Source organism: Phyllobates terribilis, unplaced genomic scaffold, assembly GCF_046119375.1.
Source record: "Phyllobates terribilis strain yellow unplaced genomic scaffold, ASM4611937v1 Scaffold_3__8_contigs__length_932513732, whole genome shotgun sequence".
Taxonomy (NCBI): Eukaryota; Metazoa; Chordata; class Amphibia; order Anura; family Dendrobatidae; genus Phyllobates; species Phyllobates terribilis.
Window position 1 is genome coordinate 382,654,584 of NW_027362763.1, and position 25,818 is coordinate 382,680,401.

The 25,818-nt window shown below is 41.4% G+C and overlaps 1 protein-coding gene across 3 annotated transcripts in view; it reads left to right on the top strand.

Moving 5' to 3' along the window:
- Positions 1 to 25,818, top strand: part of PRIM2 (DNA primase subunit 2) — a 164,385-nt gene that overhangs the window by 103,602 nt on the left and 34,965 nt on the right. For all 3 annotated transcript variants that reach the window (XM_073675471.1, XM_073675472.1, XM_073675473.1), the window contains exons 11-12: positions 12,090 to 12,216; positions 18,989 to 19,071. In XM_073675471.1, coding sequence (XP_073531572.1) covers positions 12,090 to 12,216; positions 18,989 to 19,071 — 210 coding nt within the window. The remainder of the gene's footprint in view (positions 1 to 12,089; positions 12,217 to 18,988; positions 19,072 to 25,818) is intronic.

Below are 25,818 nucleotides of genomic sequence, written 5' to 3' on the forward strand. Positions count from 1 at the left end.
GTGATTCAGATGAGTTACTCTGGACTCCATCTGGCCTCTGTTTAGCGGTGTCCTTCTTTTGAGAAGTGCACAAAACTATGGCTGACTGCACTTTTATGCATGCCTGAAAAGACGGACGCCACCGGATCATAGGCCAGACAACGTCCAAAGGGAATCTTCCACCAGGGGTTCTGTCTGAATCACATGTTTCAGAGATTTACATGGAAACCCTGGTGTAAGCACTCAACGCAGAGCACAGAATAAATGTGTGCTGAGTCTTACTGCGATCTTTGAGAGGCAGAGTGAGCAAATCAACAGCAGGTGAAGAATTGGTTTTATTACCAGAGTTATATACACTGCTCAAAAAAATAAAGGGAACACTTAAACAACAGAATATAACTCCAAGTGAATCAAACTTCTGTGAAATCAAACTCTCCACTTAGGAAGCAACACTGATTGACAATCAATTTCACATGCTTTTTGTGCAAATGGAATACACAATAGATGGAAATTATTGGCAATTATCAAGACACCCTCAATAAAGGAGTGGTTCTGCAGGTGGGGACCACAGACCACATCTCAGTACCAATGCTTTCTGGCTGATGTTTTGGTAACTTTTCAATATTGGTTGTGCTTTCACACTCGTGGTAGCATGAGACGGACTCTACAACCCACAGAAGTTGCTCAGCTAGTTAAGCTCATCCAGGATGGCACATCAATGCGAGCTGTGGCAAGAAGGTTTGCTGTGTCTGTCAGCGTAGTGTCCAGAGGCTGGAGGCGCTACCAGCTGACAGGCCAGTACACCAGGAGACGTGGAGGGGGCCGTAGGAGGGCAACAACCCAGCAGCAGGACCTCTGCCTCCGCCTTTGTGCAAGGAGGAACAGGAGGAGCACTGCCAGAGCCCTGCAAAATGACCTCCAGCAGGCCACAAATGTGCATGTGTCTGCACAAACGGTTACAAACCGACTCCATGAGGGTGGTATGAGGGCCCGACGTCCACAGATGGGGATTGTGCTCACAGCCCAACACCGTGCAGGACGCTTGGTATTTGCCACAGAACACCAAGATTGGCAAAGTTGCCACTGGCGCCCTGTGCTCTTCACAGATGAAAGCATGTTCACACTGAGCACATGTGACAGAGTCTGGAGACGCCGTGGAGAGCGATCTGCTGCCTGCAACATCCTTCAGCATGACCAGTTTGGCAGTGGGTCAGTAATGGTGTGGGGTGGCATTTCTTTGGAGGGCCGCATAGCCCTCCATGTGCTCGCCAGAGGTAACCTGACTGCCATTAGGTACCGAGATGAGATCCTCAGACCCCTTGTGAGACCATATGCTGGTGCGGTTAGCCCTGGGTTCCTCCTAATGCAGGACAATGCCAGACCTCATGTGGCTGGAGTGTGTCAGCAGTTCCTGCAAGATGAAGGCATTGAAGCTATGGACTGGCCCGCCCATTCCCCAGACCTGAATCTGATTGAGCACATCTGGGACATCATGTCTCGCTCCATCCATCAACGTCACGTTGCACCACAGACTGTCCAGGAGTTGGCGGATGCTTTAGTCTAGGTCTAGGAGGAGATCCCACAGGAGACCATCCGCAACCTCATCAGGAGCATGCCCAGGCGTTGTAGGGAGGTCGTACAGGCACGTAGAGGCCACACACAATACTGAGACTCATTTTGACTTGTTTTAAGGACATTACATCAAAGTTGGATCAGCCTGTAGTGTGTCTTTCCACTTTAATTTTGGGGGTGACTCCAAATCTAGGCCTCCATTGGTTAATAAATTTGATTTCCATTGATGCTTTTTGTGTGATTTTGTTGTCAGCACATTCAACTTTGTACAGAACAAAGTATTCAATGAGAATATTTCATTCATTCAGATCTAGGATGTGTTATTTGAGTGTTCCCTTTATTTTTTTGAGCAGTGTAGTTTTTTTTCCTGTTTGACTGCTGTCTCACACTAAAAGACACTTCTTTTTTTTTTTTATTGCAAAAACTAGTTTTTGCATCTCCATATTTTGAGAGCTATAATTATTTTGGCCAACGGAGTCATGTGTGGGCTTGTTTTTTGTGGGACTTGTTGATGTTTTTATTGGTACCATTTTCAGACACGTGACATTTTTTGATCGCTTTCAATTCTAATTTTTGGGAGGCAGAATGAACAAAAACAGCAATTCAGGAATTGTTTTTTTTTTTTTTTTTTTTAATGCCGTTCTGCGTGTAGTTAAAATTGATAAATCATTATTCTTTGGGTCCGTATGATTGATTACAGTGATACCACATATATATAACTTTTTTATGTTTTGGCACATTTACAAAAATAAGAGCTATTTAAATAAGTATTTTGTACATCGCTTTCCTCTGAGAGCTATAACTTTTTTTAACAAGCTTGCTAACCCTGGTGACCCGGATGACGACGTCTGGTCACCATAGCAACGATTGGCCCTTTTGATGATGTTGCGGTTGCTCCGATTTGGAGGGGTGAGGGAAAAGCTGGGTGTGTGCATCACTTACCTGGAGAGTAACACGTGGGCAGAAGTAGTGTATTTTGCTAACAATGTATAACAAGGTGAGCTTTTCTCTTGTGGCTTCAATATCATTTAGGGCGTAAATGCCCATCAACAACCTTGGCGGTAAATCTAAATCTCATCTGTTTAACTTTACTGCAATTACAATTTTCTGTTTGTGTAATTTGGCGTTTGACCTTGTAAACTAAGGTCCCTTTTGGTAGAGCTGTAGATAAAGTATTACTAATGAGAATATCTCCAGGACATAGTTATGTAGATTTCACAGAGTGATGTACTTTTAATTATTCCGCACGGCTAATGCGAATGTCGATTAATGCTAATTATACCTCAGCGTATTTCACTGTAAAAGTATTTCCTTTTCTCAGACCCTAAATAAATACATTTAGTGGAGTACCCCAAGGTTAAGCAAGTTATGTAAATGTTGACGCATGCTTCAATTATCTCAAGTGCAACTTTTTCTATTTAGTAGTTTATAATTTCAGCGCGTTGTCTTCCATTTAAATGATTAGGCTTCATTTTTTCATTTAAAAAAAAAATAAAAAAATTTAGCCTTAGTCCGGCTTAGTAATTCTGTTCGATCACTGTGCTGATTGTGCCCATGACCTCCTCTTCTCCACATAGCTGAGTTTAGGAATTCTTTGTCACAGCTGCTAAGTACGGTACCTATAGTTCTGCCAAGGGTCACAGATAATATATAATACAGTTCCTGATACATAGTAGCTGAGATGGGAAGAGCTAGAGCTTGGACCAATGTAGTTAAACTAATAACTATTAGTAAAAGAAATTATGCAGATGTAAGTTGTCAACCAAAATTTAGGCAATTCTAACTATTTAAAGTCTCTGTATAAAGCTTGCCGTTTATTTTTATCTATGAAGCAAAAATTAAAAAAAAAAAATAGCCTAACCTTGCAATAACCCTAATATATTGGATGGTAATTGTCTTTATCATAATAGCAAAGTAATCTGGCATTAATAGGCTTAAATGTTTGTTTTTTTCTCTTGACTAATTATTTTTCACAACGATCAAGTGTTAAAACCCATGTCAGCTATTAAGTTAAAGTGGACTGCTCTGCTAGATTTCACAATGTAAACTATATACATTATTAAATAGATCTTAGACTTGATGCATTGAAAATCTGTCAGAACAGCTGTACAATCCTTTTTTATTGTTCCCCAACACTATCCCTGATATAAAATAAGCATTTTATAAGTCTACATGGACGCCTAAAATGAACTATACAGTCATTCTGACATTCATTTTTAAAGCAAGTACACCGGTCTCGTCAGGTATTAGTAGTAATTTTGTATTGTGAAATTTGGTGACAGATGTCACTTAAGTAAAAAATGTAATTACACAACTATGATAGGCTGTAGACAGACGCGCTAGTATTGATCATATAGCCGAAATAAGGAACCCATTGAGGGGAAAAAAGCTAAACAAATAGGATTATAAAATATGCCTGACCTAGTAAGATGTTAAAGTATTAGAACATGGCACTACTGCCTTAAGCTTGCGAAGCTCCGGATATCAGGGACAACCATTGTGGAATAACGATGGTGTTTAACGGTGTCACAGATACAAAACAGCATGTTCCCAGATGAAGAAAAAGACCATGGAGAATTCACCAATCTTCTGTGTGCATCTATTGCCTCAGTGGTATAAAAAAGGCAAAGAGGTGCAGTGAGAGGGAGCATTTCAACAGAGCAATCGCTTTCAAAATTCTCAATTCGTGTGTAAAATGTGTATTTAGTGAAGACTGATTTTCCCATTACTGAGATAGGAGATGGTGGTTACTACTGATGAGATTCTATGAAGAAGAAAGGAGCTGGAGGCAGAGCTCCTCCCTTCTCTCTCTCCTCCCTTTTATATGAAATCTTATCAGTAGCAGCTGCCATCTCCTATCTCAGTAATAGAGATTTTACCTGTAGCTTGAGAAATTTGAGAATGTGTGATTAGCCCTTCCTTGCAGAGAAAGCAGCTGAATTTTCTGATAGTACAAAGTTGCCTATTTGCATGTGCAGTACTGGTTTACAGTTGGTACGAAAGTATTCAGACCCCTTTAAATTTTTCACTCTGTTTCATGGCAGCCATTTGGTAATTTCTAAAGTTCATTTTTTCTCATTAAAGTGCACCCTGCACCCCACCTTGACTGGAAAAAAACAGAAATGTAGAAATTTTTGCAAATTTATTAAAAAAGAAAAACTGAAATATCACATGGTCATAAGTATTCAGACCCTTTGCTCAGACACTCATATTTAAGTCACATGGCTGTCCATTTCCTTGTGATCCTCCTTGAGATGGTTCTACTTCTTCATTGGAGTCCAGCTGTGTTTAATTAAACTGATAGGACTTGATTTGGAAAGGCACACACCTGTCTATAGAAGACCTCACAGCTCACAGTGCATGTCAGACCAAATGAGAATCATGAGCTCAAAGGAACTGCCAAAGGAGCTCAGAGACAGAATTGTGGCAAGGCACAGATCTGGCCAAGGCTACAAAAGAAATTCTGCATTACTCAAGGTTTCTAAGAGCACAGTGGCCTCCATAATCCTTAAATGGAAGAAGTTTGGGACCACCAGAAGTCTTCCTAGACCTGGCCGTCCAGCCAAACTGAACAATCGTGGGAGAAGAGCCTTGGTGAGAGAGGTAAAGAAGAACCCCAAGATCACTGTGGCTGAGCTCCAGAGATGCAGTAGGGAGATGGGGGAAAGTTCCACAAAGTCAGCTATCACTGCAGCCCTCCACCAGTCAGGCCTTTATGGTAGAGTGGCCTGACATAAGCCTCTCCTCAGTGCAAGACATATGAAAGCCCGCATAGAGTTTGCTCAAAAACACATGAAGGACTCCCAGACTATGAGAAATACGATTCTCTGGTCTTATGAGATGAAGATAGAACTTTTTGGTGATAATTCTAAGCGGTATGTGTGGAGAAAACCAGGCACTGCTCATCACCTGCCCAATACAATCCCGACAATGAAACATGATGGTGGCAGCATCATGCTATGGGGGTTGTTTTTCAGCTGCTGGGACAGGACGACTGGTTGCAATTGAAGGAAACATGATGCGGCCAAGTATAGAGATATCCTGGATGAAAACCTCTTCCAGAGTGCTCTGGACCTCAGACTTGGCCGAAGGTTCACCTTTCAACAAGACAATGACCCTAAGCACACAGCTAAAATAACAAAGGAGTGGCTTCAAAACAACTCTGTGACCATTCTTGACTGGCCCAGCCAGAGCCCTGACCTAAACCCAATTGATCATCTCTGGAGAGACCTGAAAATGGCTGTCCACCATCCAACCTGACAGAACTGGAGAGGATCTACAAGGAAGAATGGCAGAGGATCCCCAAATCCAGGTGTGAATAACTTGTTGCATCATTGCCAAGAAGACTCATGGCCGTACTAGCTCACAAGGGTGCCTCTACTCAATAGTGAGCAAAGGGTCTGAATACTTATGACCATGTGATATTTCAGTTTTTCTTTTTTAATAAATTTGCAAAAATTTCTACATTTCTTTTTTTTTTCAGTCAAGATGGGGTACAGAGTGCACTTTAATGAGAAAAGAAATGAACTTTTTAGAATTTGCAAAATGGCTGCAATGAAACAAAGAGTGAAAAATTTAAAGGGGTCTGAATACTTTCCGTACCCACTGTAGGAAATAAGAATTAAAACGACTGCTACTCTTTAATTGAGCGTGTTAGGAGTTGCCAGAGAGGTGACCACCGTGTCCTTTTGTCAGCATTGATCGAGTAGCTCTTTTGAAAATGGGCAGAGATCGCCATAAAGCATTGTTGCTGACAGAGGCAAAATGGATTATGCCGACTGGGGCACTTGATAATTTATTTACTTATGATTTTGGCGTGTTTTTGTAATTATGGTATCACCTTCCTTTTCTGTCTCTTCCATCTATTGCTGTTTTCTTCCTATTGCATTTTATGGTACATTTAATTTGCTATTTTAATATTTGTATGTGTAGTTCTTTTTTGAATCCACTAGAGGGTGTTTATTTGACATGTAAATATGTAATCTAATAACGTTCCCTCTTGGTGAATGGTCTGAGTAAGGGTGATGTAGCTGAAATGGCCAGAGCCTTTACGTCACCTCTCACCCTGCCTGGCTTTCTCTTGTTTTATACCTCCTGATGCAATAAATTCACACAGAACATTGAGTGGCATAGTATTTTTTTCTTTTGTAACGTCCTAGTAAGATGTGACTGCACTGCTATTGTGTAGTATAGACAGCTCGGCATTCACTGAGTGGACAGATGTATTTGCACCTCTGTATAGTATCTTCCTTTTGTGATGATGTATGCGTTCAAATTTATGTTTGCAGGCATCATGATTTTAGCACTTTGAGACTAGACTCAAAATATTGAATTAAGTCAGCCACGTACTTAATTTGAGCCTCTAGGGCCTTCTGTCAGATATCATCCCTAGTTATCACAAGTTCAGGTTCCCGGAAGCTGGCTTTGGTTACAAAGAAAAATCCTATCTATGCACTTTGGGAAGTTTGTCTTTAGTTAGGGGTTGGATCCTGCTGGGCTGTATTGCAGTCTTAAATACCCTCTTATCACTTTTCTGGATGGAGAACACAGAGTGGATTTGTGACTATAATTGTGTATTCCTAGATTACTACATGCTCTAAAACTGCAATGTTCACTAGACGAATGCAATTATAGTTTAACAGTGATGGGCAACTTCCCCTTTATTGCGAATTACCAATAAAATGTTGTATAATCTGTAATAATGAATAAAGTTAAAACGGAAATGGTGAAAACAAAAAAGACTACTCATACTACAATTAAAAATATCTGGAAAGGTAGGCCATTCACTACTACTAAATTGATTACTTGCCATAAAAAGTGTCATTAATTATCAAACTCTAGGTCACTGGACCATTATGAGTATAAGGCAATTTTAAAACAAATACATATTTTATACATATCAAAAAACAATTTCAAAAGCAAACCATTCTATATAGTAAATTAGCAATACTTGGCAATAATGAGTTCAAATTAGAAATCCATTTGGACTCTGCTTGGGTCACTATTGCAATTTAGTGCCCCTCCCTCTACCATCTACGTTTACAAGTACAATTATGTTGCTCAGAGACATAATGGGAAAGTGGGTGCCCTTTAAAAGGCAAGGTTTACTTCTTAATGGAGCTGTTTGCACATTCGAAGCACCAATCCCATAGGAAGAACCCCATGAAAATGGCCTGTAGTGTCACTATGAAAAAAAATATATATTTTTTTAAAAAAACATAGGCGAGTTCTTAAGGGGTTTATTTATTGATTTTTTGTTTATCAACTTCAGAGATGTTTTCAAATTGCACTTTTCCTTTAAAGAGAACTTGTTACTTGCGAAAAGAATAGATTTAAATAACTTGTAAAAATTCTTTAACTCCCCTGATTCCACCTCTTTTTTTTGTTTTCCACTGCGTTGCTCCATTGCTGAGATATTCACATTTACTACTTTTGGAGCGCGGTATGTGAAATCTCTGCTTGTAGTACAATTGGGTGTTAGGTGCATCTGAGACTGCTGCACCTGCTGCTGAGCTGTGACTGACAGTGTCTTGGAGGGAGGGATGAAATCGCCTGCCCCCAGAGAAAACTCTGGAGAAACACCTAGTTGAACCACAAGCAGAGATTACAGATATTGTGCTCGAAAAGCAACTTATGTGAATATCTCTGCAATGGAGTGACACATCACAAATTGGATAAACTGGCAGAATCAGGGGAAGCTAACAATTTTTAAAAGGGTATTTATATCAACTTTTTAATTTTAGCTTTTGTTGTGACCAGTCCTCTTTTTAAATGGTGGCATGCATAGTCTTATAAGATAAAGTGTTTAAAATTCCAAGATTGACTGTTCTTTTCCCTACTACACCAGCATCTTGGATTGGATCTTTTTATTCTCCTGCTGTTTAGTCAATGCCTTTGCTGGCTGTAAATTATATATTCATAAGTACGGTAGTATCCCATCTGTTTCTGCAGAGTACGGCTGTTCTGTTCTGGGGATAATTATTTGTACAGCACATCTCATTAGATTACGGAATAGTTCTACTTCATGGCAGTCACCAGTAAGATCTGTGGTAAAGGTTGACTGCTCAAAGGCATAGCCAGACATTTTATGGGTGACAGCTTCACTTCCAAGATCACAAGTCGGCTAGCCACTCACTTAATATGGAGATTCATTTCCTTTAAATCAGATACACTGAAAAGTTTCTCTCCCTGCTCTGCTTAGCATGCAAATACAAAGGCTTATGGTAATGTTAAGGTATTATATATCACGTGATAGAGCAGGAAAAATAATGCTTTTGTGTCAGCTTTTAAGGGGTAGTCTGTTGTGCGCTTGGGATTTAAAATAGCATTAAGGTATTATCAATTTCACGTCCTGCAAAGATGATAGCTGGAAAAGGATAGACAGAATGTCATCACAATTCAGTAATATGGTGAATGGCTGTGACGGATGGAGGAAAAACAGCCAGGTTTTTTTTTTTTTTAATGTTGAAGTTGTGACGGGGGAATTTTTTAAGCAGCTGTTCTAGACGGAGTTGTTTTCAGCACAATAAACAATTGAAAATGAATGCCCTTCCATTTAGGAATAAATAATGCAGAATGAAAGTTTTTGATCAGTATCCATCAATTTGCAGATGGTGTTCATGGCTTTGAAACACTTTACATATCACAGCATTTTCTGGATGATTTCCTCTCTGGTTAACCCCTTATGCAGGCAGGTTCTGTGCGATTCGCGGTAACAAACTGATTTAACTGAATCTTCAATATGAAAATGTGTAGAGTTTGAGATCTCATGCAATAATAGGTTACAATATATAATAAGCAGTATCAAAATGGTTTTTATTCATACAATTACATTTCACCTATCTGCTTAATATGATAGTGTGTACATCATACAAAAGGAATGCATGCACCATATGGACATGAGTGTTAGATTCCCTTTAAAAGGTGTATCCCATCACCCCCTGGAACATATATAACCTATTAATATGGGCGTACAGGTGTTAGAAATGTTAATCTAGTCCTACCTGTATGCCTCATATTAATGGTCTTGTTGTTGTGAATCTTATTATATCTTTAATATATGTTTGTCAGGCAATCCATCCATGCATGTGTCACAAGTATATGACAGATGTGACACATGCAGCCATGGCGACACCTTCATCGATGCCGAGCACGCCGCAAATGCTCGGCGAGTACCCGAGTGTGCTGGTTTAAAGGGTTAAACGAGCACGCTCGCTCATCACTAGTCCACACAGCATCCTGACCTCAATCTCATTGAACATATTTGGGATGAAATAGGGTCTGGTTCACAGTCTCAATTCTATCATCCAACATCACTCACTGACTGACCTCACAAATGCTCTTCCAGGTGAATGCTCAAAAATTCTCAGACACACTCCAAAATCTTTAGAAAGCCTTCCCAGAAGAGTGGAAGCTATTTTTTTCTGCAAAAGGGAACCAACTCCATGTTAGTGTCTATGGATTGAGAATGGGATGTCTCCAAAGCTCTTCTAGGTATTCCAATACTTTAGTCCCTATAACGCTTTTTCATTAGTGTTATACGAGTTCTCATGATATTGTCTGATCTCCGATAAGGCCATGATGTAAACACTGCTGCATTTGGGATGCTAAATGTCAAGTCTAATGTTTCAGAAATGACTCTTAGAAGCAATACTTGCGTTTCTCTGTTAGAATCTAATCCTGGTAATGGGAACATGACCCCCAAATGTCAGCACACCTGTTGACTAGGTCACAGTATTGTGTGCCCTTCAGATGATGTTGTGTATTGATGTTATTTCACGATGGTCATGGAGTCACTTCAGCCAATCATTACCCAGTGATTTATTACTTATTACTGTTTTTCTTTAGGGGGAGAGTGAAATTTGAAGTCCCAGAGAATACTTATCTAGTGATCCAATTGTTCAGATATGACATCATACCCTTGTGCTTAAGCCTGCTATATATACTTGGATATTGTGAATTCAGTAAAATATTGTTCCTGTGTGTGTCTATATAACATATCATTCTGCTGCTGCTTAGCATATCTAATGCCTAATTATCAGTTAGTTAATGACAGCTTGTATAGGCCAATGTCAGCACATAATGAGGATCTTCAGATGTAAACGGAGTTTGGCAGTAATATGGTTCAATAATAACTATACAATTATAAGTTGCTCATCTCATCATAGCAACCGTGTCTTTTTGCTCTTCGTTGAAGTGGGCATAAGTGCGCCCACTCAGCTCTTGGCTGAATCTCCACCATTGGCTCATTCACATCATCACTGCAGTATGGATATCTCTCTGTGGAATATGGCACTAAGATGTTAGTAATTATCAGCCGTCACAAACCTACAGGATGCAGAATTCCCCGCAGATTGTTAACTTGCGGTGAAAATACTCTGCAGTAAACCTGCCCCTTGTGGATGTACCTCACGTCATCCCCCTGAAAAGTGCCATTGTAATATGAGGTTTCCCTGAAAATTGCATGTTCAAATCCCTTAGTGGGACTAAAATGAAAAAAATGTCTTGTTGAAATAGAAATTTCCAAAATGAAAAAACAAAAATAAGGGCCCTGATTCATAATTTGCGTTTTTTTTTTAAAAATCTCTTTCATTTTTTGTCTTGTATTAGTTGCTGTTAGTTGCACGTGATTCATGAATTTGGTGTAAAGTAAAAAGTGGGATTGAATTGTTTTTGCGACTTTTGCTGCCAAAAATCACATGTTGGCGTCAAGTTGCCAATAAAGCACCAACATTTTTGCATGCTCAGAAATGCACTAGGAGGGAACTGGAGTCACAATTGATGAATCCGGCTCAAACATCAGGAAATGCTATCAGAATAACAATAAAAAGCAAAACAGGTGAGCACATATAAAATAGACTTCCAAAAAGGTGCAAATAGAATAATGAATTGGGTGCAAACAAAACAAGGTGCCAATCACACAAAGCTTGACAAAAAACAGGTACAATGGCAATGATGAATCAGCCAACTTGTCCTTTTTTTATTTTGCCGATGTACTAAAAGAGTAAATGATTAGTTATAAATAGAGAATACTACAGAGCAGACAGTAGTTGTTAATGTAAATTCTATTTTAGCCATAAGTATATATACATATCAAGAGTACACCCGCCTATCAGTGCTCTGACTGTAGTAGGAGCGTCCTAATTCTTCTCATAGACCCACGAGTGGTCACAGCTTTCTTCAGAATCAAGTGTTGGATACTTGGACGAGTATTGCCATGTTTGCCACTAAGCCAGTAGGTGAAACCTGTAAGGGTAGATTTATATGCAGCAAATGGAAACTGTACTCTGAATATGTAAATAGTTGATTCTGTATTGTGGGCATTGATTTCTGGCAGCCCCATTGAGATGAATAGGGAAGTTGCCAACCTGTATACCCTACGCTCATGCTCCATTTTACATCCAGATGGCTCTAGTTTTGCTGAATGTTGAACATTTTGCCACACATGTGATCCTGAAATGTTTTCTAGTCATTCTGAATGTCGCTGTTTAACATCTTGGCTATACCTCATGTTCTAACAAATGTCATTTCATCTTCAGTTTGACAAAGGTTATTCTTATTCCATCCGCCATAACTATGGAAAGGAGGGGAAGAGAACAGATTATACACCATACAGCTGCATGAAAATTATTTTGTCAAACCCACCAAGTCAAGGCGACTATCATGGTAAGCTTGTTATTACGGACATTGTAGTTACAAAGAATATGTTTGGAAATGTGTTAAGTTGTCCATCCGTCAAATAGTTTATAATTTAGCAGTGACCTTCCAGCTTGGTGTGAAAAAACCCCACCACATCCCATACTCGCTGATTTCACTCCGTTTCTAACTTGCATGCTTGTACAATCAAAGAATAGTGTACAGAAACTGGCCCTGGACCTCTTGTCCTGGTGTGACCTGCAGTCGAGCATTGTGGCCAGTGATTGTTTTTATGACTTCTCCAGTCACGTACCCGAACAAAAGAGGAAAGATGGAGAGCAGTAGGGGATTAAGTGAGTGTGCTGTGTTTTTTGTTTTTTTCTTCACAAAATACTATATAATTTTATAAAAAGAAAAGTAAAATGGGGGCTAGAGTGGATGACAAATTCCAAAAATGTTGGGGTGTTTCAGCACCAGAGGGTCTGTATGTTTTGCTACCATAAGGCCGACTGAAAATCGGGCCAGTCTCATCTGCAAATTGCGAATGTGGCTGGCTCCATGTGCAGCTCTGTGTGCTAATCCACATTGTGGACGTATGCCAGAACTGCCTTCTGTCATTGCCCGCGTTATTCTGGACCATAACGGACCAAAGTAGTGGATGCTGCAATCCTTTTTTTTTTCTTTTTTTTTTCTCATACAGACCATTAGTTTCCTTGGAAAATTGGCCACGTCCACTAAGGCACACATTCTGTAATGGAACCATATGCTCTGTGTGTGGTTCATGGTGCACACAGGCAACACACAAATCGATTGTATGCTCGTATGAATGACCCCTTACCACTTACCCTATCTCCAGGTCTAGGGGATTTGAGATTTGAGAATGAATGATCAGTCCTAATGGAGAAAGACCATTTCTCTTCTATTACGAAGTTGCTTTTTTCATGTGTATTATTGATCTGTGAAATTAAAGACAAACCGTTGTTTTAATTTTTATTTTTTTTAGGGATTGAACCCTTTCATAAAATACCGATTCCTGACCAGGTTTTTTTTTTTTTTTAAAAAAAAACAAACAAAAAAAAAAACAAACAAATCACACTTTCTTTACTGTCCCTGGGTCCAGTGCTGAATTTTTGGTCCTGATATTGGCTACATCGCTGACATTACATTGACAGTGCGGCAGCCAGTCGGTGAGTGAGCGCAGTGGTTCTGAGTGGGGCACTAAGCTCAGTCATTAGGTACAGTACTGTGATGTGACGTCAGCGCTGCAGCCAATATCAGATACCAGGAGTAGTGCCGGAGATTGAGCAGTGGATCTTTTTTTTTTTTTAAGAACATACCGGGGTCCTAGGATTTTATGGAAAGAGGCAATCACATTAGGTCATGTTCCCATGTAGCATAAATACTGCATTGTTTTTTTATGTGCAGATAATCTGAGTTTCACTGGCCAAGCAAAGTAGATATGATTTCATGTAAGCTAATGCCCACTGTGCGCATAAAGACTCTGTTGAATTGTGCATATATTTTTTTCTATGTGGTTTCTATGGAGAGGCTGCAAAAATCCCATCTAAAGCTAATTTTCAAGTGCAGAAACAAAGCTTTTCTGTGCTTAAAAAACGCATGAAAAATGCACCTTTAAATCTGCATTCAAAATGCATCAAATGAAGGTAATTAAATAATCCGAAAAGATAATTTTTGGTGCAGATACCTGCCGAAAATGTGAATAAGGCTGTGTGCCCACTATGCGTTTTTTAAGCGTTTCCGCAGCGGCAATTCTGCTGCAGAAACGCTTAAGAAACGCATGGTAGACGGCCTGCCATGTCCCCCAATGATAATCCACATGTGCTGTGCACATGCTGCGGAAATTTCCGCTGCGGATTATCATTGCGGAGAAAAAATGCAGCACTACCAATTATTTTGCGGAAGCGCTGCGTTTTCGCCGCCATTGACTTGTATTGGAACGTATGTAATCCGCATCACTGCATCTGTACATGCGTTTCAATGTGCGGATGGTACCCAGGTCTGGAGGACAGGAGACTCTCCTCCGGACCCGAGTACCATAGAACCTGTAAAAAAAAGAATAAAATAAAACCTAAATATTATACTTACCTTCTGATGGCCCCCCGTGTGCTTGTCTCTTCTTGCCGGCAGCTCGCGGTAGACTAAAGGACCTGCGCTGACGTCATTTAGTCATGTGACAGGTCACGCGACCGCTGACGTCGGCAGGTCCTTAAATCTACCGCGAGCTGCTGGCAAGAAGAGACAAGCGCACGGAGGGCCATGAGAAGGTAAGTATAATATTTATTTTTTATTTTTTACCATTCTTTTACGGTCACACTATATAAATCCATGCTGTTTGCATGGATTTATATAGTGTGACCAAGTTGTCAAGTACTTTCCAAGTGATGCTAAAATCGCTTGGAAAGCGCTTGTCAATCCGCATGCAGAAATGCATGTGAAGAACGCTTCACATCCGCTTGTCCCTGGCAGGAAAACGCATGTACAATCCGCATGTACAATCCGCATGTACAATCTGCATGCCATTTTTCTGCCAGGGAGATGCAGAAACGCTCTAAAAAGCAGCAGAAAAAATGCAGTGTTTACGCTATTTGAGAACACGGCCTTACTCTTCTATGCATGCGCTATTTATTCTTGTCAACCCTTTAGATGTTTCCTTTGTGTAATCTTTCCAATTTTATCTAATTATTATTATTTTTGTTGTCCTACTTGGCTTTTGAATTAGTATAATAGACCTGAGTTGGACACTGCACTCTTCGGCTGTCCAATAGGTTCTTGGATATTTATGGGTTGCCTTTAAAGGGAATTTCTGCAGGATTTCCATCACTCCCCCACCCCCAAACATTTAGATCTTGCATAGGCAAATCCAGCAATACCTTTACATGGCGGGGAATAGTACCGGGGAGAACAGAGGATTGTTAAGAGCATCCATGCGCAGAAAGCACTTCAGCCTCATTTGCATATTGTTTCCAACACTGATTTCTTAGTAACTAACAAAAGGACCGACTAGTCATGGCTAGACAGGTCTTTGAAACAGTTGCACGCACATATTAAAAGTTTAGGGGTGAAATCCTGATGACTGATCCTTTTAAAATTTTATACCATACTTATACTTATTTGTACTGGTACTGTACAATTAGGTGCGAAGATACTGATCATGGTAGTGTATTTTTCTTGCAAAAGAGAATAATGTATAAATATTAAAAATATAGTGCATTCTTTGCTGATCTTTCAATCAAATCAATGCATTTTTATAAGCTATACATGTAAATTATGCACAGGACTCCTGCTTGTTGAATGCTTAAGTAGGGTTCCAACCAAGACTTAAAAAGTATAAAGGACTTGACACTCCTTGTGTTGAATGCAAACTAAATTTTTCTTGTGGCAACGATCCTTAAAAACCAAATGTTTCAGTCTTATAAAATCACTAGCTATAGAGCCCGTTCTACGCCCAGGTGGCGACCATTTTTATTGGTATATGGTCCCCATCTTGGTATTTGTGCTGCCCCCATCCTGTTCCCCAATTCTGATATGTGCTGCCCTCATCCCTGTCCTGTTTTGCATGGCACCCCTCATCCCCATCCTGTTTTGCATGGCACCCCTCATCCCTATCCTGGTATGCATAGCACCCCTCATCCCTATCCTGGTATGCATAGCACCCCTCATCCCTATCCTGGTATGCATGGCACCCCTCACCCTCAATCCTGGTATGCATGGCACCCCTCACCCTCAATCCTGGTATGCATGGCACCCCTCACCCTCAATCCTGGTATGCATGGCACCCCTCACCCTCAATCCTGGTATGCATGGCACCCCTCACCCTCAATCCTGGTATGCATGGCACCCCTCACCCTCAATCCTGGTATGCATGGCACCCCTCACCCTCAATCCTGGTATGCATGGCACCCCTCACCCTCAATCCTGGTATGCATGGCACCCCTCACCCCCAATCCTGGTATGCATGGCACCCCTCACCCCCAATCCTGGTATGCATGGCACCACATTCCTATCCTGGTATGCATTGCACCCCTCATCCCTATCCTGGTATGCATGGCACCCCTCACCCTCAATCCTGGTATGCATGGCACCCCTCACCCTCAATCCTGGTATGCATGGCACCCCTCACCCCCAATCCTGGTATGCATGGCACCACATTCCTCATCCCTATCCTGGTATGTATGGCACCCCTTATCCCTTTCACGCTGCACACATACAAAAAAAAAAAAAAACACTTATCCTCACCTTTCTTCCCTGTGCTCCAACGCTGCTTTGTCCTGTTCTGCCAGAGGCCGGGGGAGGAGTGGGACGCCGGAGTACGTGCATGCCAATACCGCGCTGTCTTCAGTAAAATGTGTCTTCAGTAAAATGGCGCCGGATAGCGCTATGCGCATGTGCCGATTCCGACGCCTTCACTCCTTCCCCAAGTCCGAAGAGAGGCGCCACAGCAACGTTCCTCCAGGTCAGATAAGTATGTAAGTATGGCGCTGGAGATCGCGGTGTGCTTCAGTGTCTACACATACCGTGATCTCCGGCGCCATATACTCCTCTTACCTGTAACGGCTCCATGCGTTCTTCTGTCTGGAGCAGACTGCGCGTCGTGCTTGCGCAGTCTATAGAGGCTTCAAACAGAGGGACGCTTGTACGATTATATTATAGATACCTTCATCAGAGAACGGATTGTGGTGGAAGAAAGAAAGATAGAGGAAACAGCGCTGCTACTATGATGTGTACACAAGCATCACCACAATAATGTCAGATTCTGCATTCTACACAAGGAGTGCTAAGTACCTTATATATAAATGATACTGTGTTGTTAAACATGGACCACCTTTATTTTAAAGTGATTTTTATTTCTGTAAGTAATAAGAACTGGGCCTAGCACTGATCCTTGATGTAGACCACTGGGAACTTTAGTCCATGTTCAAGTAATTTGTGGGAAATTTGTAAACCTATAATTAAATTAATTAATTTAATTAATTAAATTAATTAATTTAATTAATTAAATTAATTAATTTAATTAATTAAATTAATAATGGCCTTAAAGGGGATTCCTATCTCCAAGATCCTATCCCAATATGTAGTAGTTGTAATATTAATAATATTAGCAAATAGCTTCAATTTTGATATGTAGTATAGTACTTCAGATTTGCTATGTCGCTTAGGTATCCATAGTTATGATCACTAAAGAGCTGTCTAACTCTGAGTGGACGTAATCATTGATACTTAAGCTACTGCAATGCCCTGCACATGGGGTAAGCGACAGCGAATCTGAAGAACTATGCTAAATTTCTAATTGGAGGTATTTGGTAATATTGCTAATGTTACTCCTACTACTTATTGGGATAGGATCTTGGAGATGGGAATACTCCTTTAAAGATGCGCTAACCACCGCCTCAGCGGCAGTGCACCAGTAAGGCAGGTGATCTGGTGCCTCACAGCACCCATACTACACGGTTAAGTCCCCACAACTACAGACCACACCACCCCACAGGTAGAAAACCACAGCAACAATAGCCACTACATAGCACCAACACCAAGTGAAAGGAGCAATAAACTCACCTTCCACAAGCTCTGACTGTGAACTGAGAGCAAAACTAGGCAGAGCACCTCTTGCAGTCTACTGCTAATTGAAAACACCTGTGCCAAATGGGAGGGGTTCTGGTTCAAGTAAAAAAAAATATATATATATCAACATATGATTTTTGGATGTGCGGTCCATGTCATTTTTTTTTCTAAAGTTCAGCAGTTTTTTTTTTTTTTTTTAAAGTTGTTAACCAGGACTATTTCTATTTTTATTTTTTTCCTATGGGGCTAAGCACTAACAGGTAGTTGCTAACTACCTGCCTGTTGGTGGCTCAGAGCGATCACAGATTACTCCTGAAGGCAATTCTGCTGCTTCACGTCAACAAAGCAGCTCTTTCTAATCTGGATTGCTGTATAAACTGCCAACATCATCCTGATGACAGCAGGCTCCCCGCTGTTATGCAGTGGGGAGCCAACCAACTGTTGGTCACTATGACATTGGCAATCACACCCTGTCAACAGAGCAGAGAGAAAGAAAAGCAGCTGCTCTGACGTGACCTCACCAGAAAGTGTAGAGTCGCCAGCAGGAGCGGTCTGCAATCGCTCTGAGCCGGCAGGAGCGGTCTGCAGTCACTCTGAGCCCGCAATGATCTGCCCTGGCCACAACGCCTGGCTACCTGCCTGTAAGTTCTTAGGCCCATAAGAAAAAAAAAATAGTCCTGGATAGCACCTTTAAGCAGGCTTAATAATTCTTCTCAGAAGCACATCGTCCTATGTTAGCAGCACATTTTCAACCAAGAACATAATGTTCTATGTGCACAGAGCAATTGCAATAATGATCGTTCTGTGCGCATGGAAGTGTGGTCAGCCTTTCTTAAATATGCTATCAAATGACCACTGATCATCTAGCACATAGCTGACTGCAGTGGGCCTTTCTCAATGTAACCTTATTAATGGTTTTTCGCACAGTCCAACTTGGCCTCTGTTTGTGATTTGCTAACTTGCACTTAATTTTTGGAAGAGAATGTTTCCTTACTACTTCTGTAGTGTTCCTTGGAAATCTTTAATCTGTGATGCTCTAATAAACACACAAGACTTATTGTACCAGGCGTGAGAATGAAGAATGGACTCTTTTTAATCATTCTGTGCTTTCTAGGCAATTAGTAGTAATTTAGTCAGTTTAGGAAGGGACACCAGTGTTTATAGTTCTCATTCTTGAGTAAACTGAGTTTTTTTGTTTTTTTTAATTGTCTACCTCTATTAGGATGTCCTTTTAGGCACAGTGATCCAGATTTGCTGAAGCAGAAATTGCAGTCATTTAAGGTTTCCGCAGCAGGAATAAACCAGGTATGTAAAAATTATTCTAATTATTGTTTTGTATAGTGATGTTTTCCATACCTATTTTTATCAACACTAAACTTTTTACATTGTTCATTAATATATAAATCTTGGTTAAAAAAAGCTAATATTTTGTGTTTTGTACAGCTTACGGCTTAGCTTGTGCAGTACAGACTGGGTCAAGATTACCCCATTATTATTAGAGAGGGTCATGTCATAAAGATAAAAAATCTTGAATATTGTTCTGCTGAAGGTTTAGATAATGTAGGATTATACAACTGACAATTGATGATGGGGGCATGAAGACACGCATGCATGCTCCTTTATTTATTATTTTTTTTTAAAAGGAATTGTCCCGTCTTGGGGTATAAGTCTTCAGTCACACTGTGCGCTGTGAGGATTCTCTGCTGCTGGGAGCTGCGCATGACCCCAAGTATGTGATTTGCATAAATGCGGTCACGTGCTGACTAGATGTGCACGTCCTCACTAAATACACGTCTAGTCGTAATGTGGCTGGAAGTAGGCAAATCGCTTAATTGCGGTCACATGACCTTTCAGCGCTGGCACCCGAGAATCCTCACAGCTCACAGTGCATGCGCTATGAGGATTCATAATTCTGTAGTCAGAGTGACTGCAAAGAGCAATATAGATTCATAGCCAAAATGAATTTAAAGGGTGCTACAACTGTAAGGTAAATTGCTAAATAACCAAAAGAAGCAGTACAGGAAATTGTGCTCACCTATATGTACAACAAGTTTTTATTGACACAACAATATTGCAAAATTTAAAAGCTATTAAAACCATAATGCCCACATCAACTCTACATTAGTAATATAAGTCAATATAAGGTACGTATATGACAATTGGACACTGAAATAATAAATGGTCACACCGATTTTAGTCTAGTGAACACATGTAGGTAAGATAATGTATCCAGGTATGAATCCCACACAATTACAGTGGCTTGAACATGTGTTCACCCCCTTGGCTTTTTCCCTATTTTGTTACATTAGAAATCTGTGTTTAAATATTTTTGTAATCAGATTTGTGTGTGATACATCACTAAATAGTCTAAGTTGGTTAAGTGAGAAAAATATAGGCATAAATTAAATTTATGGGATCAAATAACTAAATATTGGCATGTGCATATTGTAACGGGTCTGGGAGGCGGAACCTCTGAGCAACTATACAAGGGGGTGGTCCTTGTAAGGAAGCGGGTGGCTTCCAGGGAAGACGGGCAGGTAGTCACGGCAAGTGACAGGGACAGTCTCTGGGTAGAAGGGCAGGTAGTCACAGCAAGTGACAGGGACAGTCTCTGGGTAGAAGGGCAGGTAGTCACGGCAAGTGACAGGGACAGTCTCTGGGTAGAAGGGCAGGTAGTCACGGCAAGTGACAGGGACAGTCTCTGGGTAGACTAGCAGACAGGTAGCAGGTGAGCGCTCCCAGGTGAGCGGGCAAGAGTCTCTGGACAGGCAGGTGGTCACAGCAAGTGACGGCAGAGCCTCCAGGTAGGCTAGCAGGCAGGTAGCAGGTGAGCGGGCAAGAGTCTCTGGACAGGCAGGTGGTCACGGCAAGTGACGGCAGAGCCTCCAGGTAGGCTAGCAGGCAGGTAGCAGGTGAGCGCTCCCAGGTGAGCGGGCAGGCTGGTCCATAGACAGACTGACAGGTGTCGGAAGGCAGACCGTCGGACCGCAGGCTTGCAAGCAGGTAAGCGGATATCAGGCTGGTATCAAGCAGGAATCTGGCAGGTAACAGGCAGGAATCTGGCAGGTGACTGGCAGGTAACAAACAGGAATCTGGCAGGTGACTGGCAGGTAACTGGTAACGGGACCTGAGGGCTGAAGCAGAGTGAAGGCTTTGCAACAACATTGCTCGGGCACCTCCATTTTGGAGGAGGTGCCTTATATATGGAGAGATCCTCCGGCCATTGGCCGGGGACTCCTTAGGACGGCGCGCGTGGCCCCTTTAAGAGAGGGGGAGCGCGCGCCCTAAGCACAGTGGCCGGGAAGGAATGCGCGCTGCCAGCAGAGCGAGAGGAAGATGCCGGGCACGGAGCGGAGAGGTGAGGGGAACAGCGTCCCTGCCTAGCAGGAGGCAGGGACGCCGACGCTACACATATTATTCACCCCCTTTTTCTATGAAGCCCTTAAAAATTGTGTGCAATCTAAGTGTCACATGGTCTGTCAGTATATACACACCCCTTCTGAAAGGCCACAGAGGCTGTAACACCATTAAGCAAGAGACACCACTAAGCAAACAACACCGTGAAGACCAAGGAGATCTCCAAACAAGTCAGGGACAAAGTTGTTGAGAAGTACAAGTCAGAGATGAGTAATAAAAAATAAATTTAAAAAAATATCCCAGTCTCTGATGACCCCCGGAGCACCATCAAATCAATTATCATCAAATGTAAAGAACATGGTACCACAACAAACCTCCCAAGAGAGGGTCGCTCACCAAAACTCTTAGCCTGGGCATTAATCAGAGAGGCAGCACAGAGACCAAAGGTAACCCTGAAGGAGCTGCAGGCTTCCCAAGCACAGACTGGAGTTTCTGTCCATACGACTACATTAAGCCATACACTCCATAGAGGTGGCCTTTATGGTCATGTGGGTGACTCCCCAAATGTATAAAGGAAGGTGCTGTGGTCAGATGAGACCAAAATTGAACTTTTTGTCCATCAACTTTGGCACCAACTCAACACAGCTCATCACCTAAAGAACACCATTCCCACAGTGAAACATGGTGATGGCGGCATCATGTACTGGAGATGTTTTTCTGCAGTAGGGACAGGGAAAATGGTCTGAGTTGAGAGAAAGATGGATAGTGCAAAATACAGGGAGATTCTTGAACAAAACCTGCTTGTCACTGATTTGAGACTGGGACGGAGGTGCACCTTCCAACAAGACGATAACCCAAAGCATACTGCTAAAGCAACACTCGAGTGGTTTAAGTGGAAATGTCTAAATGTTTTGGAGTGGCCTAGTCAAAGCCCAGACCTTAATCCAATTGACTCTGTGGTCAGACTTGAGGATTGCTGTTCACCAGAGGAAATCATCTAACTTGAAGGAGCTGGAGCAGTTTTGCCTTGAGGAATGGGCTAAAATCTCAGTGGCAAGATGTGGAAAGTTCATAGAGACTTATCCAAAGCAACTTGCAGCTGTAATTGCTGCAAAAGGAGGCTCTACAAAGTACTAACGTTATAAGAGTAGCTCACAGAAAAAAGGCAGTATAAATAATTACATATATTGGTATTGTCCATATGACTGCTTACTGCCAACCCTAGCACCACTATAAATGAGGACAGATCATCCTGTATAATAGAAAGGGGGAAGGTTGAGATGCCTAAACAGATGATCCAACAAGTCCATAAATTATGAACAGTGGAAAACTTTATTAATAAAATTTATAAAAGCAAGTGGGGAAATAATGGGAACACGTGCAATCAAATAAAATGTGGAAAAAAGCACATCAGGAAGGAGTACTCATATATAGTTTGGAAATATTCAACCACCTATATAGGCATCAAAAGTAGTTTGTAAATAGGTAACTATGCAGTGAGCACCAGGACAGCAAGTTTCAAATGACCATATGGACCTAAATACAGGTAGTAAACCATATAGCAAAGTCTAATAATTAGACTAATATTAATTACCTGGGGTGAGTGCCAGCCACTGCAGAACTTCCAACTTGTGTGCGTCAACCCCACAAATCACTTGGACCTGTAGAAGTGTCGCAAGGATGCAAAACGACTGTTGTCCACCCACCTCTCCCCGCATGTCTCCCCTGCTTTTACAGCTACCGCTGTATTGGATGTCCAAGTCTGCTTGAAATAAAGGACTTTTAGCCAAAAGGACATGGGGAGTGCTGCTTTTCTTCTTGTCTTCACGATTGCTCATATGTTATGTTAGCACTGGCACCACCAAGATTGTCCTGTTCAGTTGCTGGCTCAGAAATTCATAAGATGCACAATGGTGCCTAAAGAGATTTCCCAAAACTCTCTTCGTTATAAAGAATATACAGTACAGACCAAAAGTTTGGACACACCTCATTTAAAGATTTTTCTGTATTTTTCATGACTTTGAAAATTGTACATTCACACTGAAGGCATCAAAACTATGAATTAACACATGTGGAATTATATACTTAACAAAAAAGTGTGAAACAACTGAAAATATGTCTTATATTCTAGGTTCTTCAAAGTAGCCACCTTTTGCTTTGATGACTGCTTTGCACACTCTTGGCATTCTCTTGATGAGCTTCAAGAGGTAGTCACCAGAAATGGTCTTCCAACAATCTTGAAGGAGTTCCCAGAGATGCTTAGCTCTTGTTGGCCCTTTTGCCTTCACTCTGCGGTCCAGCCCCAAACCATCTCGATTGGGTTCAGGTCTGGTGACTGTGGAGGCAAGGTCATCTGGCGTAGCACCCCATCACTCTCCTTCTTGGTCAAATAGCCCTTACACAGCCTGGAGGTGTGTTTAGGGTCATTGTACTGTTGAAAAATAAATGATGGTCCAACTAAATGCAAACCGGATGGAATAGCATGCCGCTGCAAGATGCTGTGGTAGCTATACTGGTTCAGTATGCCTTAAGTTTTGAATAAATCCCCAACAGTGTCACCAGCAAAGCACCCCCACACCATCACACCTCCTCCTCCATGCTTCACGGTGGGAACCAGGCATGTAGAGTCCATCCGTTCACCTTTTCTGCGTCGCACAAAGACACGGTGGTTGGAACCAAAGATTTCAAATTTGGACTCATCAGACCAAAGCACAGATTTCCACTGGTCTAATGTCCATTCCTTGTGTTCTTTAGCCCAAACAAGTCTCTTCTGCTTGTTGCCTGTCCTTAGCAGTGGTTTCCTAGCAGCTATTTTACCATGAAGGCCTGCTGCACGAAGTCTCCTCTTAACAGTTGTTGAAGAGATGTCTGCTGCTAGAACTCTGTGTGGCATTGACCTGGTCTCTAATCAGAGCTGCTGTTAACCTGCGATTTCTGAGGCTGGTGACTCGGATAAACTTATCCTCAGAAGCAGAGGTGACTCTTGGTCTTCCTTTCCTGGAACGGCCTCATGTGAGACAGTTTCTTTGTAGGTCTTGATGGGGTTTTTTCGCACTGATTGACCTTCATTTCTTAAAGTAATGATGGCCACTCGTTTTTCTTTACTTAGCTGCTTTTTTTTTGCCATAATACAAATTCTAACAGTCTATGCAGTAGGACTATCAGCTGTGTATCCACCAGACTTCTGCACAACACAACTGATGGTCCCAACCCCATTTATAAGGCAAGAAATCCCACTTATTAAACCTGACAGGGCACACCTGTGAAGGGAAAACCATTTCCGGTGACTACCACTTGAAGCTCATCAAGAGAATGCCAGGAGTGTGCAAAGCAGTCATCAAAGCAAAAGGTGGCTACTTTGAAGAACCTAGAATATAAGACATATTTTCAGTTTTCACACTTTTTTGTTAAGTATATAATTCCACATGTGTTAATTCATAGTTTTGATGCCTTCAGTGTGAATGTACAATTTTCATAGTCATGAAAATACAGAAAAATCTTTAAATGAGAAGGTGTGTCCAAACTTTTGGTCTGTACTGTATATTATTCTGCTCTGTAAATCTTGACACCTGAAACTCATTGTAGTAAATATCTTGCAGAGAACACAGATGTATCTGACTCTCTACCATTCTAGCTAGGAAACAGCTGGAGAGGCGAGACTGAGGCAAGGAGGGTAAGGCTTAAATGGGTATTTGTGGCACGGCCACAAGATATACCACAAAAGTCTGTCAAACTCTAGAAAGGAGTACTGCAGTGTATCAGATGTTCAAGTCCGCTAGTAGGATTGAAAAAAAAGTCTCTATATAAAAAATAACAAAATATAAATTTGGAGACTTTGAGACACCGATAAAGGTATATTGTTATTTATAAGCCACTGTGAATGCAGAGAATAGGTATTTGGTGCACTCTGTAAGAGTAGCAATGTATTCTCAAAATCCAGTGTGAAAGGATGAGTTCTCATCTCTCTGGTCTTCTGCTCCCTAACAAACCCATGTATGACTCGTGTCACTCCATTAGTGTGCACATGTCCTAATGTTCCCCTATGGCACCAGCCATTACTGTGCCTTTGTGATGCTTTGAACACTTCAGTGTCATTTGCATAATGTAGTCATTTATGTGTCTTGCAGTATTTCAAGTTCATACCAGTTGAGAAATCATTAATAAATGCTCAGTCCCTTGGTTCCTGGGCATCCATGTGTTTATAGGCGCTGGGAGAGATCGCTCTTCTGGATGATGATAGAGGAATAGCATCTAGTGAGACACAATCCTTACATCTGACTAGTGTTGTGTGTAGTGTGCCGGAGGGCAGACCATCTGGGCTTAGCTTATGTGTTTCTCCATGATCTGAAATCAGCCTGGCAGTCACTTGCCTGGTTCTTACCAGCCAGACCAAGCACATTATTTTGCTACTTGTATCAGTGCATTTTGTATTCCCGGTGCCTTATATCATCACTATCTAAATAACCTATTTTATAATCCATATTAAGCATGTCACAAGTGCTTTTTTTTTTTTTTTTTAAACGTGGGAACCTGTTGGCAATGTATAGCTCTGAAATACACCGCAGTGTGAATTCCTAATCTGTTAACTCAATAATACAACAGTCTTCTCCCCAAGTGCCAACTATAAGCCTAGATGCCTGATAAGCAGGATTGTTAAGCATTTAATCACCTCGTCCAGGGAGCCCTGCCGCACAG